Source organism: Anser brachyrhynchus (assembly GCF_964034855.1).
Source record: "Anser brachyrhynchus genome assembly, chromosome: Z".
Lineage (NCBI taxonomy): Eukaryota > Metazoa > Chordata > Aves > Anseriformes > Anatidae > Anser > Anser brachyrhynchus.
This window is the reverse complement of record NC_137697.1, coordinates 4317085-4331642: the sequence shown is the minus strand read 5'-3', so window position 1 is coordinate 4331642 and position 14558 is coordinate 4317085. Positions and strand designations below refer to the sequence as shown.

The 14558-nt window shown below is 51.2% G+C and overlaps 3 protein-coding genes across 6 annotated transcripts in view; 1 reads left to right on the top strand and 2 right to left on the bottom strand.

Moving 5' to 3' along the window:
• UBAP2 (ubiquitin associated protein 2) overlaps positions 1 to 14558 on the top strand; it is a 117645-nt gene that overhangs the window by 100017 nt on the left and 3070 nt on the right. For all 4 annotated transcript variants that reach the window (XM_080574745.1, XM_080574744.1, XM_080574746.1 and 1 more), the window contains 6 exons: positions 8855 to 8933; positions 10402 to 10616; positions 11399 to 11498; positions 11582 to 11689; positions 13164 to 13231; positions 14260 to 14451. In XM_080574745.1, coding sequence (XP_080430871.1) covers positions 8855 to 8933; positions 10402 to 10616; positions 11399 to 11498; positions 11582 to 11689; positions 13164 to 13231; positions 14260 to 14451 — 762 coding nt within the window. The remainder of the gene's footprint in view (positions 1 to 8854; positions 8934 to 10401; positions 10617 to 11398; positions 11499 to 11581; positions 11690 to 13163; positions 13232 to 14259; positions 14452 to 14558) is intronic.
• LOC308186000 (interferon-like) lies at positions 1522 to 3152 on the bottom strand. Its single transcript, XM_080574787.1, has one exon. The coding sequence runs from the start codon at positions 2097 to 2099 to the stop codon at positions 1524 to 1526; it is 576 nt and encodes a 191-aa protein (XP_080430913.1). The 5' UTR covers positions 2100 to 3152; the 3' UTR covers positions 1522 to 1523.
• LOC308185991 (interferon-like) lies at positions 3362 to 8816 on the bottom strand. The gene has a single exon (XM_080574778.1). It carries the CDS (start codon positions 6199 to 6201, stop codon positions 5458 to 5460), a length of 744 nt encoding a protein of 247 aa, XP_080430904.1. The 5' UTR covers positions 6202 to 8816; the 3' UTR covers positions 3362 to 5457.

The following is a 14558-nucleotide window of genomic DNA, read 5'->3' as shown; positions in this document are numbered from 1 at the left end:
TTCTATGATTCTATTTGTGTTTTCCAAGGATTGCGAAGCGATGTTCTTCGAAGGAGCCTTAGGGAGGTGTCTGGTGTCCCCATTGCTTCGTGGTGGTTGTTTGAGAGGAGGTGGGTGTGGGTGTAGGTCCTCGGTCCCTGAATGTCTCTGTATGAGGAGCTCCTAGAGGCTTAAGCGTTTGAAGCTGCTGTGAGCATTTAGGACAGGCGTTTGCTTTGGGCAAAAGGAAGAAGGGGGGTTTTTCTTTTTGCGAGCTGGGTGTGTGTTGCCATTCGCATGGCCTCAGGCACCAAGTCTTGTGGTTGTTGCTTTCTGTTCCTTGTGAGCCGTGGCACGTGGAGAGAAGGTATAGTGCCCATCAGCTGTTTGTATGGCAAGGGTGTTGTTTTTGGGATGGGCTGAGCCCTGTTCCCTTTGTTATTTCTCTCACGTGGGAAGAGGTGAAGGAGGAGGCTTCCTGAGATCCTAGAATTTTTGGATGGTTGGGGTTAGAAAGGACCTTAAAGGTCAGCCGGTCCCAACCCACTGCCATGGTCTGGGGCACCTCCCTCCAGACCTGGTGCCGAAAACGCCATCCAGCCTGGACTTGAGCACTGCCAGGGACGGGGCATTCCCAGCTTCTTTGGGCAGCGTGTGCCGGTGCCTCAGCAGCGTTATAGTAAAGGATTTCTTTGGAAAGTGTAACGTAAATGTACCCTCTTTTAGTGGAAAGCCATTATCTGGCGTCCTCTCCCTCCACCCTCACAGAGTGAGTCCCTCCCCACCTTTCTCTTAGGTTCCCCCTAGTTACGGGAAGGTCACTAGCAGGTCTGTATGTGCCATGGCTGTGGGAGGGGGGTCTGTATGTGCCATGGCTGTGGGAGGGGGGTCTGTATGTGCCATGGCTGATGTGGGAGGTCCGTGGCAGGACCTTGCACATTTTGCCCTATGGCTCGTCGTTGGTGTTCAAAGAGCAGGAGGAAGGGAGCTGTTGTCCAAATCTGCGGCCCCGGGAAAGGTATCTGAAGTGAAGAGAATACGAAGTATTTGTGTCTGTCGTCTGGCTCTTGAGTGAGCGACCCGCAGGTCCGAGTGATGCAGCAAGCAGCACGGGGACACGGTGTGCAGGAGGGTGCTGTGCCCCATCTGCAGAGCATGCAGCTGAACGCCGAGCGAGGTGGCACGTCTTTTTCTTTGGTGCTGCCTGAGCGTGGAGCAGTTGTGGAGGCCCTGGGGAAGAGGATTTGGGGCTGGCCCCCGCACGCTGGAGCAGCCTTCTGCTCCCACCCCACCCCGTGCCAGCCCGAGCTGCCATGAGGGAGGGAGGGAAGGGGAGATGGCCCCGTGTTTGAGTCCTTGTGTGGGGCTCGGTGCGGTGGTTGTGTGTGGAGGTGGGCTGCCCCCTTGGGAGGTTCTGTACTGGTGAGACAAGAGCCACTGTTAAGGTTTGTAGAAAAGGTGAAGTTTATTTGTTTTCAATAAATAGTTGAATAAATAGATAAATAGGAGGCGGGAGGGAGGGAGGTGCGCGTGTGGGGCTCCTCTTAGCGCATGGCGCGGGTGAGGCGGTGGATGCGCTGGAAGCAGGCGTGAGCCTCGAGGCGGACGTGGTGCCAGGCGCAGGGGCTGTAGGTGTGGTTCTGGAGGAAGTGTTGGATGCAGCCGAAGTACTTGTTGATGCCGAGGTGAAGGTTGCGGGGCCCTCGCCTGTGGAAGCGCGTGGCGTCGGCTGGGAAGCAGCGCTCGAGGTGGTGGATGTGGTGCTGGAGCTGGTTGAGGAGGTCGTGGCGTGCGCTGTGGAGCCAGTGCGCGGGGGTGCTGGGGCTGCTGAGGGTGTCGAAGAGGTGCTGGAGGAGGTGGAGGGCGGCGTGTGCGGCTTGCTGTGTGTCGTTGGTGTCCAGGAGGGTGTCCGGGAAGGAGCAAGGCGCGTGTTGGTGCGGGCAGGGCTGCGTGGGGCTGGGAGCCATGTCGCGGAGGAGCTGGAGGCTGTCCCAGGGGAAGGCGCTGTCGTGGAGGCGCAGGGGGCTGCAGGAGAAGGCGTCGGCGGGAGGCGTGAGGAGGAGCAGGAGCGCCAGGGCGCTGTGGATGGCTGTTGGTGGTGGGGCTGCGGGCCCAGGCATGGTGGGTGTTGGGTCGCGCTGGGCAGGAGCCTGTTGGGGCTGGGTGGTGGTGCGGGTGGTGGCAGTGCTCGGGGTGCTGCCGTGTGTCGGGCTTTATGCGGTGCGGCATCTCTCTTTCCCTTCGTCGCTTTCTGGTTGGTGAGAGTTTCCGGCTGTGGTTTTCAGTTTTGGTGGTTGTGGTGTGTGGGGAAGTGCGTTGTTGGGGTGGCCCTGAGCGTGGTGCGGGTGCTGGAGGTCCTTGGCTGGTGTTTTTTGTTGAGGTGGTGGGTAATCCGTCCTTAGTGTTTGTGTGGGGGATGTGAAAGTGGTGGGAAGAGGGTGGCTGTGGAGCTCTGTCTGAGAGAACTTTTTATGGCTTCCCTTTTTCTTCCTCTTTGGTATGTCTTTTTTCCGGTAAAGTTTCCCATGCGTCTCACGTGTTTATATTTTTCGTTTTTGAAATGGTAGTAGTTTTTGTGTGGTTTTTTAGGTTTCGTATTTGTCTTTTTTTTTGGTAACAATTCATCGTTGCTTTTTATGTTTTGGAATATTTTGAAAATGATACTGGCAGTGTGCCTGGGTGGCCAACAAGGCCAGTGGCATCCTGGCTTGTATTAGGAATAGTATGGCCAGCAGGAGCGGGGAGCTGATCATCCCCCTGTACTCTGCTATGGTGAGGCCACACCTCGAGTCCTGTGTTCAGTTTTGGTCCCCTCAGTACAAGAGAGACATCAAGGCCCTGGAGTGTGCCCAGAGAAGGGCTGTGAAGCTGGTGAACTGCCTGGACCACAAGTGTTAATGAGGAGTGGCTGAGGGAACTGGGGTTTTTTCTTCTCGAGAAGAGGAGGCTCAGGGCAGAGCTTATGGCTCTCTACAGCAACCTGAAAGGAAGGTGTGGGGAGCTGGGGGTTGGCCTCTTCTCACAGATAAGTAGCGGTAGGACAAGAGAGAATAGCCTGAAGTTGTGCCAGGGAAGGTTTAGGTTGGAAATTCTGAGACATTTCCTCTCTGAAATAGTGGTCAGGTGTTGGATTGGGTTGCCCAGGGAGGTGGTGGCATCACTGTCCCTGGGGGTGTTTTAGGAAAGTTTGGACGTGGTGCTTAGGGTCAGGGTTTAGTGGGTGACATTGGGGGTAGGGGGTTGGTTAGAGCAGATGATCTTGGAGGTCTTTTCCAGCCTTAATGATCCTGTAACTCTATGAATCTCAGGAGCTCTCCAGCATGGCTTGTCCTTAAGGTGGTGGCTTTTGTTTGTAGGTTCGAATGAGTTTGACTGATGGAGTTCTTGCAGTGTTTGGTCTTGCCTTTCTTCTCTTTAAACGCTTTTAAAATTTCTGAGGAGTCTGTTTTGAGGTCTTTCATGTTCACTGATGGAGTGCCAGGCAAGAATATTTTACTACAGTTTTGCTGCTTTTGTCAGTTGAGTAAATTTTCATTGAAAGTGTCTCAATGTGCTGTGTGAAAGAAAAGTCTTATCATTAGCAGTTGCTTTTTTTTCAGTTTTAGGTTTTCTTGCCTGGTAAAAATGATGTTTTCTTTGCAATTGTCTTGTACTATTGGAACTTCTCTGTTTCTCTGTTTCCGTGTTTTTTAATGACTCAGTGTATCATTTCTTTTCATGTTTTGAAATTCTGGTATGATGTATTTTGGAAGAAGTCTTTCGAGATCCTGAGTGCAATCTTGTGCTGAGGGTAGTTTCCCTGAGTTTCCTGAGGGACTTATTGAACGAAACTGTTGAGCATCTCTAGGGATGGACATTCTGTGACCTCCCTGGTCCCTTTTTTGGTATTGTATTACATTAAAGATAAAGATAATACTTTTCTTTCAGTTTTGGAAGTTTGAAATTCGTGTTTGAATTTCCTGCATTTCTCTCATGTTCTGTTCTTCTGAGGAGGGTTGCTCTCTGCAGCTACGTCACAAGACAGTCAGTCAGGTCCCCCTGTCTGGGATCGCACGGTACTTCTGATTAGGAGTAACATGAGGAGGACTGTGGTATGACCAGGAGCTGGAGGCTGCCGCGAGAGGGCTCGTGCTGTGCGCCTGAGTACATTTTTTCCTTTGCTTCTCAGTTGCAAGTGACATCTCTGTTTGCTTTTGCCCAGAGCAGTATCTTTGCAGTAGTGGTATGTTGGAGGTGGTGTGACAGCATGGAGAATGGCCTCTTTCCCCTCTCCAGGAGGAGCCTGGAGGTACTGGGCATTGCTGCTGTCTTGCCCTGGCTTGTGGGGGTAAAGCACCTGGGGCAGTGGTTTTTGGGGTGGTGGTCAGGTTAAAGGAGCAGCTGGTGGTATGTGGGATGCTGTACTGTTCTGTGCTGACTGGGTTGGACTGTCTTGGGTGGCGGTGTTGGAGGATGCTGCTGTCTGCTTACTAAGGTTGTGTTGGGATGAAGTGCAAGACTGTGGTGGCTGTAGGAGAACAACGAGCAGCTCCTGAGCATCTGATAGGTTTTTTTTTTGTGGCTTTTTGGTGTTCCTGTATGTTATTGGTTAGCACTGAGGTGCAGCTTCTTGCCCAGATTTCCACAGGTCTTGCTTGGTCCCCCCTTTCCTCTGTGAGGTACTCTTTGTCCATGCCTCCCTCTTTAGCCCCAGGCAGCCCCATGGCATCGCTAGAAGGTTGATCGTGATGGGGTGTTGGTCTTGGGGTGCACATGAAGGTGGCTTTCACACCTTGGCAGTGGGAGAGGACTGGGAAGGGAGCAGGTGGGTGGTGGCAGATGAGAAGTGTGTGGCGCGGGTGCCATGTTTTCAGGGCAGGCATGCACCATTAGGGTCTGGTGTTGGCGGGAGATGCCCGTGGGCTTGGTGGGTTCAGGAGAGATGCTGCTCCCCGGCAGCCCTGTGGTAGCAGTCAGCAGCCGAGAGCCCTCAACCAGTGACAAAGGCCATCAGTGGGACAGGCTGCAGGAGGCAAGGCTCTGCTGCCCTCAGGGAGCTCGCCTGTGCCCGTGGGGCCCGTGAGAGATGACCACGACTTCTCGTCTTTTTTATAAAATATAAAATCTTTATTTCCAGAAAAAGAGTGAATAAATACTAAGTGCAAATAAATAAGGATGAATAAATAAATTAAAAAGGGGGGGATAAATAAACAAAGGCGTGATAAATAAAGTTCTGCAATAAATAGTCATCAACATGTCCAAGTCCCCACAGTGCCCATCGACACCTTCCTCTTCCGTCAGGGGAGGTCGCAGTCCAGAGAGGCAACACAGTCCCATGGGTAATAAATTCTTCGCCTGTCAACATCGCATCACGGCTGTCCCCCAGCTGTGTGACATAGCTGTGTCTTCCCCATTCCCTTGCAGTGAAGTGTCCGTGGTGCGCACCACATGGCTGGATGCGCTGTGCCGCAGCCAGGACCGGGCCAGGCCTCGGCGCAGTCACGGCTGTTTCCCCGCTGCTGTGGGCTCGTGGCTGGAGGAGGGCCGAGCAGTGCTGAGCCGACCCAGTCTGTGCTGCAGCTGCTGCCTCTTGCTCGGTGTCCACTGGCGTTGGCTGGGGACAGTTGTAAGGCGCAGATGGCTTTGGGAGAGGCTGGGAAATGCTCGGCTCTTCATCCGCCGTATCAGTGTGTCCAGGCGCTGGAAGCAGGTGTGAGCCTCGAGGCGGACGTGGTGCCAGGCGCAGGGGCTGTAGTTGTGGTTCTGGAGGAAGTGTTGGATGCTCCTGAAGTACTTGCTGATGCTGAGGTGAAAGTTGCGGGGCCCTCGCCTGTGGAAGCGCGTGGCGTCGGCTGGGAAGCAGCGCTCGAGGTGGTGGATGTAGTGGTTGAACTTGTTGAGGAGGTCGTGGCGTGCGGTGTCGAGCCAGTGCGCAGGGATTCTCGGACTGCTGAGGATGTTGAAGAGGTGGTGGAGGAGATAGAGGATGGTGTGTGCGGCTTGCTGTGTGTCGTTGGTGTCCAGGAGGGTCTCCGGGAAGTGAAAAAGCGCGTGTTGATGCAGGCAGGGCTGCGTGGGGCTGGGAGCCATGTCGCGGAGGAGCTGGAGGCTGTCCCAGGGGAAGGCGCTGTCGTGGAGGCGCAGGGGGCTGCAGGAGAAGGCGTCGGCGGGAGGCGTGAGGAGGAGCAGGAGCGCCAGGGCGCTGTGGATGGCTGTTGGTGGTGGGGCTGCGGGCCCAGGCATGGTGGGTGTTGGGTCGCGCTGGGCAGGAGCCTGTTGGGGCTGGGTGGTGGTGCGGGTGGTGGCAGTGCTCGGGGTGCTGCCGTGTGTCGGGCTTTATGCTGTACTGCATCTTTCCTTTCATCATCATCATCCAGAGAGAATTCCCCTGTTTCCGTTTTCAGTTTTGGTTTCTGTTTGCCTTTTTTCTTCAGTCTTCTGTGGAGCCAGCTGAGGTGTGCCCTCGTGCTGCAGGCAGGGGCAGCACACATCTTTCCCAGCGGTGCTGTAGGGGTGCTGGGGTGCCCCGGTTGCGGGTCAGGCTGGCTGTGGGCCAATGTGGCTGGGTGGGGGATGTTAAAGTGCTGTGGCAGAAGCAGTTGGGGCAGCTGGGCTGCAGAATTGTTTCAGGGTTTCCCTTTTGTTGCTTTCATGGACTGTTTTGCTTGTGCTTTATTTTCAGGTTTCCTTGCCTACCCAAATCAATTTTTCATATATAATGCTCCGATACTCTTTGTATTTCTGTTTATGTATGTTTCCCTTTATTTGCTTTTTGTTGTTTACAATTTTTTTAAGGATTTCAAACAGTCTTTTTTCTTGCCTTTTCTATAACATCTTTGTTGATATAAAAGCGTTGCTGGTAGAACAGATTCTCCTTTTGCAAAAATCTTGTAGACTATCCATTCTTGTGACCACCCTATGCCCCCCAGTGTTTTGTCCTCGGTGTGTTGAACTTTCTGGATAAATGCCTGAATATGAGAGGTTTTGCTGTCAGCTGTTCATGTGGTCATTCTGCTTCTTGCATCTTTTTTTTTAATGTTGTGTTTTGAATTTGAAGAATTTTGTACTAAGAATTTTATCAGGACAGGTGGTAATGTTGGTGTTTGAGGTGCCAGTCTGTTTACATCTAGAAAGTGAAAGTGGGCAGAGGTCCAGGAGCAGTTGTCGTCATGGTCTGGCAGCAAGAGGCATTGATCTGACCAGAACTGGGGTTTCCCATTTTTCTTTTTCTTTTTGGGCATACTTTTAAAAATCCAACTCCATTTCTTCATGCGCATGTCGGTACTGTAAATTCTGACTTGGTGTTATTTGGGTACGTCACCTTGTCTGCTGCTGCCTTGTAGCTTGCCTGCGTGGTAGCGGTCTTGGAAGTGGTGGTGGGACTTGAGCCTTAGCTGCTGGCTGTGATGCCAGTGGGAATAAGTGCAACTCTTAGACCCTGTTCTCGTGTGAATTTGATTATACTTTGTGGAATTTATATAGGGAAAAATACTAGCATGTCTGTTATTTGTGGCATTTTCCTTGGCAGGAGAAGGAAGTGCTATTGATCTGCTAAGACTTTTAATAGGAAAGTGGTTGTGTTTTGTTAAGAGACTCCTGCTGGAGTTGATAAGACGGAATTACCTGGGAAGGAAAGGATGATGAAATACGGCACGGTTTCGAGTTACACAAAGTCCCCGGAATCTTAAGTCTTTGCCAGGTTATTTCATGTTGGGTGATGGAGGATGACGTGTATGGAACAAGGCAGTGAGAGACAGAATTGCAGCAAGGTGGAAGATGCAATTAAATCAGAGAAAGCATTTAAGGTGTCAGGGAATTTGCAGAGATGAGTGTGGAGGACGAGGATACTTTTCCAGTGCTGGAGCATGTATGGAAATGGGGAGAGGAGTGGTGAAGGCATTAACTAGCTCTGGGTGGTGAGGAGTAAGTGAACGTCAGGAGGAAAACTGCCTGGTGGAATACCAGCCCCACAGGTGGAGCTCACCCAGAGAGGGAAGGGCAACTTCTGCACCCCAACTGAAAATGAAATGTTGCTTTGTTTTTTGCTGGTGTGCTCTGTTATCTCAGAGTGCAAGCCTGCCAGAGTGAGGACTGTCTTCCTGTAGAGGACCTAGAAGAATATAGTCTAAGGCAGTGGTCTCCATCTCTTTTGATCATGCACCCCCATCACTTTGGGAAGGGGGTAAAGGGTTGATCACCCAGCCCCTTTTTTTATTTCATGTTATTAGCGGTACTAAAAAAATCTTCACGCACCCCAATGGGTTGTGTTGGGCACCCCACTTTGCAGTCCACAGATCTGTATGGTCTTCTGTGACATAGTTTAATCTTTTTTGTCATCAGGTAGTAACTCGTTTGCTCCAGTTTTCTTTCAAATTTGTTCTCTTTTTCTAGGTAATGCTTTTTCTTTTAGAGAACAGGGCATGGTACAAGACCTTTAGACTACATCCATGTTATTTTCATGGTCCTGGCCTGACTCCAAGTCTTTGGCACCCTGCAGGGTCTGTTGCTCTTCCAGGTGCAGTCTTGCTGGAAGATGACAGCTCTAAGCTGAGGGTTGGGTGAGAAGAGCTTTTAGTCATTGCCTTTGAGCAGAGGTGGATGCTCAGTGAGAAGTGACCTTCTACACCCTTAGATGTATCAGCAGGCTAAGCAGAAACTGCCATTACGAGATAAAATGATTGCAGACAATATCAAGTGTCCATAAAGGAGGTTTAGTTTGAAATTGAGGATCCTGGTAAATCTTCAGCTCTGTTGTAAGCTTGGGCAGAAGCTGACCTTATTAGCTTCCCTTATTCCTTGCTTTTAAAATTCTTGTTTTTATAAATCAGGGTGTGTAAGAGCTCTTCAGCTCTGTTATGGTTACAACTATTAATAAATGATGTCATCTTTGTTTAAGGATTACTACGGAATTACATTCCCTGCTCCTGCAACCTTGACAGGCAGAGATGGGAGCCTTGCTAACAACCCGTACTCAGGTGAGTGCTATTTAAAGACAAGGACAATAAGTGAGATGTGTTAGTTTCTAAATGCAGGTCATCCTGCTGTTGCTGACAGAGCAGTCATTTTTCCCTTCTGTAGGCAATTTAAATCCACCAATCTGAAAATAAGTAAATAAAAACAAGCTTTTCCCTCTCAACTTTGACATGGATTTTTATTCATGGTTTTGATTGGGAATGACATCTTCTGGGATAAAGCTGGATAGTCTTTGAGAACAAGTGCAAAATTGTTAAAAATGTAAATCTTAGTGAAATCTTAGTGTCATCTAGTGCCTTTCCCAAGCACATACAAGTGCTTGGAAAAAACCCGGTAGTTTAATCAGTCTTTTCCTTGAAATTCAGCTGGCTGGCTTTCCTTTTTGGCACTGGAATAGACCCTTTTAAGACCCTTTTAGAACCCCTCCAGCAGCAACCCATGCTTGGCTATTGCTATTTTAGCACTTGTATGTTCCCACCAGGAGCTGCCTCTAGCAGGTTCTCCCCTGCCCTCCTCAAGTCTAAAGGACTTCGCTCCCAGAAGCACGTGGTCTAAGAAGCTCTTCCTCATTCTTGTTCTTCAGTTATCAATGTGCAAAGATGACATTAATGCCATATGGCTTATTCAGCAAGAGCTTTTCTTCCACTGCCATCTGATTACAGCTTAAAACTGTAGCCATAGATTACGATTCCTATAATGCAGTTCTGAATGTTGTCACTCTTCTTGGCAACCAGCAAAGAGGAGTACTGGTCAGGAATGAGATAGATGTGATATGTCACCTCCTTTAAAAATAAAAAAACAACACATGAACATGCTGCTCTGTAGGCTGTCAAGAAAAATGCAAGTGTTTTGGAGTTTTCTGCTTCATAGTCACTTCTCTTGGGAGGCTGATTTTGGGTTAATAACCAATTTCCCTTCCTACTTCTTCAATAAGGTGGTCCACGATGCAAGCCTTACTTTCCTGGCCTTCAGCTACTGTCTCCAGAACTCTGGTGGTGTGAGGAACCGGACATCTAACTAGTCATGCTTCACAAATAAACAGACATTGACAAAAATATGCCCATCACTGCCTGTAAATCTTAACTTGCTCTCAGCCCATGAAGCTTGGCTAATCAGTTTAACCTCCAGGAGAGTCATGTTTTAACCCAACAACCATTTGCACTTTGGCTATTTACCATAGTTCTGCTTTTAGCATATTTTATTGCAATGGTTTGATAGTAATGAATCTGCTCAGTGTGCATGAGATAGGTAAGTATCGGCATCTCCGTTCTATCAATGGATTAGCCATGGCACAGAGCTCTGTGGAGCAGAGCAATATCCCTGTGGCCCTCAGGAATAGAGACCAGGAGAGTTGTCATGAAAACCCGCAGCCCTTCAAGTGTAGGATGTGCTCTTTGTTAGTTTACTTGTACTCAGAGGATCCTTGTGGAGAAGTTTTGATCCCTTTCTGATCAGTCTTTTCCTTCCCAGGTGACGTAACAAAATTTGGCCGCGGGGATTCTGCCTCCCCTGCTCCTGCTACCACGCTAGCCCAGCCGCAGCAGAACCAGACGCAGACTCACCACACGACTCAGCAGCCCTTCCTCAACCCGACCCTGCCGCCGGGGTACAGCTACACTGGGCTCCCTTACTACGCCGGGGTGCCAGGCGTACCCAGTGCATTCCAGTACGGGCCAACCATGTTTGTAAGTGTGACAGCTTCAGCTGTAACCCCTGCTTCGTGCTCCTCTGGTTTTGCTCTCTCCACCAAAACCTGGCCTACATCTTCCCCATCCTGCAAAGGATCTCTAGAACAGTTGTGCAAGCATGAGAAAATACCTGCTGTCCCTTCCACAAGAGGAAACTTGAAAGGCGAGAACTCATGGGCACAGGTTACTGTACATAGACTGCAGCTCATGGGTTTGTTGTGTTCCTGAAAGCCCTCAGGAGCTTCTGCAGAGTCAAAGGGAAACCCAAAGCTGAGTTGGCAAGGTGACCCCAAGAAGCTGTAGAGCAGCACTGGTAGTCTCAGGAGGAAGTTACTTGGGAAGAGGTGGTGCTCCAGGCCAGAAGGGTAGATAAGTCTATTTTAGGGCACTGTAGGGACTACATTTTATGAAACAGCCTCAGGCAGGAGCTGGTTTTGTTTGATTCTGGAGAGCACTGGGTTTGCTTGGTTTTGGTTTAAGGCAAAGAACTTGCTTTTAGCTTTTTTTTTTTTGAAAGAAAAAGGAAGCCTGAGATGTGATTGCATTACAGTGGGAAGAAAGGCCATGTGAAAGGGCAGCTCTAGCAGGAAATGTGTGGCTTTCACAGAGCTGCTCCAGCAGTGACTGTCACCTCCACTGCGATCCCAGTGCTCCCAGCCCCAAATTATTTCCCATGTGAGCTGGAGGTGCCTTCCCCACTAGATGGCAGAGGGACCTAGCTTTTCGTGCGCTGCTCCCCAGCTAACAGCCGCTTTTGTTATCCCTCCTCCTTTGTCCAGGTACCTCCAGCATCTGCTAAGCAGCACGGCGTCAATCTGAACACCGCGTCCACTCCTTTCCAGCAGGCGAGTGGCTACGGGCAGCACGGCTATGGAGCAGGTACGCTCGTCACTGTGCTTTTCACTGGAGCATCTGCAGAGCTGCTTGCACACTGTAACACCTTGTCTTGTACACACCGGCAGGCTATGATGACTTAACGCAGGGAACGGCAGCTGGAGATTACAGCAAAGGAGGCTACAGTGGGTCATCTCAAGCACAAAACAAATCTGCTGGCACTGGACCTGGGAAAGGTAACACATGAGACTTGAGGTTTACTCCTGAGTGGGATTCAGTAGGGCAAACTCCCAGCATTGCCAGTGCTGTGCAGTCAACACAGCAGCCAGCTGTGAACAGGGTTGAGATCCAAGCTGTTTCTCCATCTCCCGTATACAAAATGCTTTTTTTTTTAATGGCCCAAGTGTTCCCTCTAAACCTAACAGCTGAACGTTGCATAAGGGTTTGTGTGGCTGATACGCAGCTTTGTCCTCGATTACACATGGGAGAAATAGTGAGCCGTTTTCCCTGCCAGAGTTGGCTTTGGTGAAGAATAAGTGGTCTTGAAGCAGTGGGATGCTACTGCCAAAATGGTCCCCTGCCAAATGCTGACTGGGTTTTGAGTCTGGTAGACACCTGAGATAGCCGTGCATTCAGAGCGAGCAGGGCAGTTCACGTATCTCAGGGCTGTTGTTGCAGCTTCTGTCCCCACGCTCTGTAACTCGTTGCGTTGTTTTGTGCCTGGAGATGTTCCCTCTGTGACTGTAAAGGCTAAGGAACGTACACGGCTCATGTGGAAGCTTTATTCTGCACATGCTGGTTAGACCTGAGAAACGTATACCGAACTGCTTAGCACTAACTAGTTCATCCTTGGGCTTGAGCAAATACCAAGCATTTGTTGTGCGTTTGGGACACCCCCTGGACTAATCAGGATGTCAGTCTTCAACCAAGAGCTTATCATGCTCTCCTCTGTGGCCTGCAAAAAGGAGAGATCTCCTAGGAAGGGTAAAATCTCCTAGGAAGGGCACAGCCTTAGAGCAGTGCAAACCCACCGAGTCCAGGCACATGATTCAGTGACCACAGGAACCACTGCTTTTGATCCCATCCAAGTGATTGGATCCAGTCCTTGTAAACCTACAAACGAGTGGCCAGTTGAAAGTCCCTTTGCTGCTAAGTGGCTGTTCCTGAGCCGTTTGTGGCACCAGCTGATCCAGGTGGAAGCCAGCCTGAGCCAGTGATACTAATTCTGCAGGGGCAGAGGAGCAGGGCAGGCCTCACCCTGCTGCATGATGCAGAAGGACCAGGGCACAAGCATGTAGCAGCTGCTGAGGCTCATTGCTCAGCGCACTACTGGAAAGCTCTTGAATGCTGTGATAGAGCCAAATGCGTCCCTAATCCTGGGGGAAAGCTGGCTTTCTGCGAGCTGAAAGTGTTCAGCGCAGCCAGCTGCTGCCCAGGGAAGTGCATTTGAATCCCAGCTGTAATCTGTGCGCAGTGGACATGGATGATTTATCCCGGTGGGCTGGTTGCCTGCTCTGCAGCAGGAGCAGGGAGCTGAGCCCTTCCTCCCGCTCCTGGCCGGAGTGCTGTTGGTCTGAGAGCACCGAGCAGGAGGGCACACAGGGCAGCGGCTGCAGGTGCCCCCACTGAGGTACCAGGAGCAAAGCAAGCGCAGGGCTCGAGCTGGGTGCTGCTTGGCTTTCTCATTGTCAGTGCCTTTTTGTTTTCCAGGTGTTTCTGTGACCTCAAGTAACACAGGTGTGCCTGATATCAGTGGCTCAGTCTATAACAAGACTCAGGTGAGGAACGCTGGACCCTCCTCCCTGGTGGCTCCCTGCTTATGGGTGGCTTGGTGGGACTCTGCTGGAGCCCCGGCAGCTGGGGACAGTTCCCAGGCAGCTTGGTCTCGGGGTCGGCAGGCTTTGGCATTTCTTACGCTGGCTCTGCTTGCTGGAGAGGAGTCTCGCCCTCTGTCCTGCTGCCTCTGCCATGTCCACTCCTGGCCAAAGCTGCTGGCACAGACGCAGAGCTCCCTGCACTGTCACACACTGCCTCATGCGTGCTGTGGGTGCAAATAAAACAGGATAGCACAGTCAAAATTGCCACCAAAGCAGACAAGTGAAGAGGATGTTAGCTTTTCTCAGAGACATCAGTTGGCAGTGCCCACCCCTGTCCCTGAGGGACTCTCCCGTGGGTGCCGGCACTGCTCTGCTCCACCTCTGGCTCTTGCTCTGCGTGCAGGTTCCCAGGGAGAGCAGGAAGTGCTCGATGAGCTGTGCAGTGGGGTTACAGCCAGCTCCTTCCCCCATCCTTGTACCTTCCCTGTGTCAGGGCAGTCAGACCCAGTGTGTGTCAGGCTGTGCCCCATGCCCAGGAGTAGGACACCAGCCCTTGGATACGTGCGTAGCGTTAGGGGCAGAGCTTTGGTCAGGGGGAGCCAAACCTTGGTGCAATTTGTCCCTGCATTTTTGTTGGGATGCCTTGAGTAGGTCAAACAGTTCAGCCCGAGCCCCTGAGAGGTCTGATGGACTGATTTCAGGCAGCTGCTGCCACCCCTATGTCCCACTAAGCAAAAAGAGGTCAGGGGAAAAAAAGGAACGCAGTAGCCATGGAAATAAAATTAAAAAGTTTTGGGCATTAATGCAGAAATAAGGGTGAGGAGTTGAACTCAATCTGAAATGCCCACAGGTATTTGGTCTGACCTGGCTCGCTCACGGGGCTGATGAGAGGTGCAGGGATCTGTGTTCAGGCCACTCTTGTTCTTGTCTGGTCACCGTGGGGCTGCTCCTGCCGGTCTCTGACGCTGTCCTCGTTGCCTCTTGTGCAGACGTTTGACAAGCAGGGATTCCACGCTGGCACACCGCCTCCTTTCAGCCTGCCCTCTGCTCTCGGATCTACTGGGCCCCTGAACCCTGGTGCTGCCCCGGGTTATGCTCCAGCCCCTTTTCTCCACATCCTGCCTGCACATCAGCAGCCTCATTCCCAGATGCTGCATCACCATCTTCAGCAAGATGGGCAGGTGAGTCGGCTCCCCGCCGTTCCCTGGAAAAGCAGCGTTCTGCTTTGGAGTCCAGAAACAGGCAATGACTGCTGCCTCTGAATGCTTGACATCCTTGGCTGCTGCAG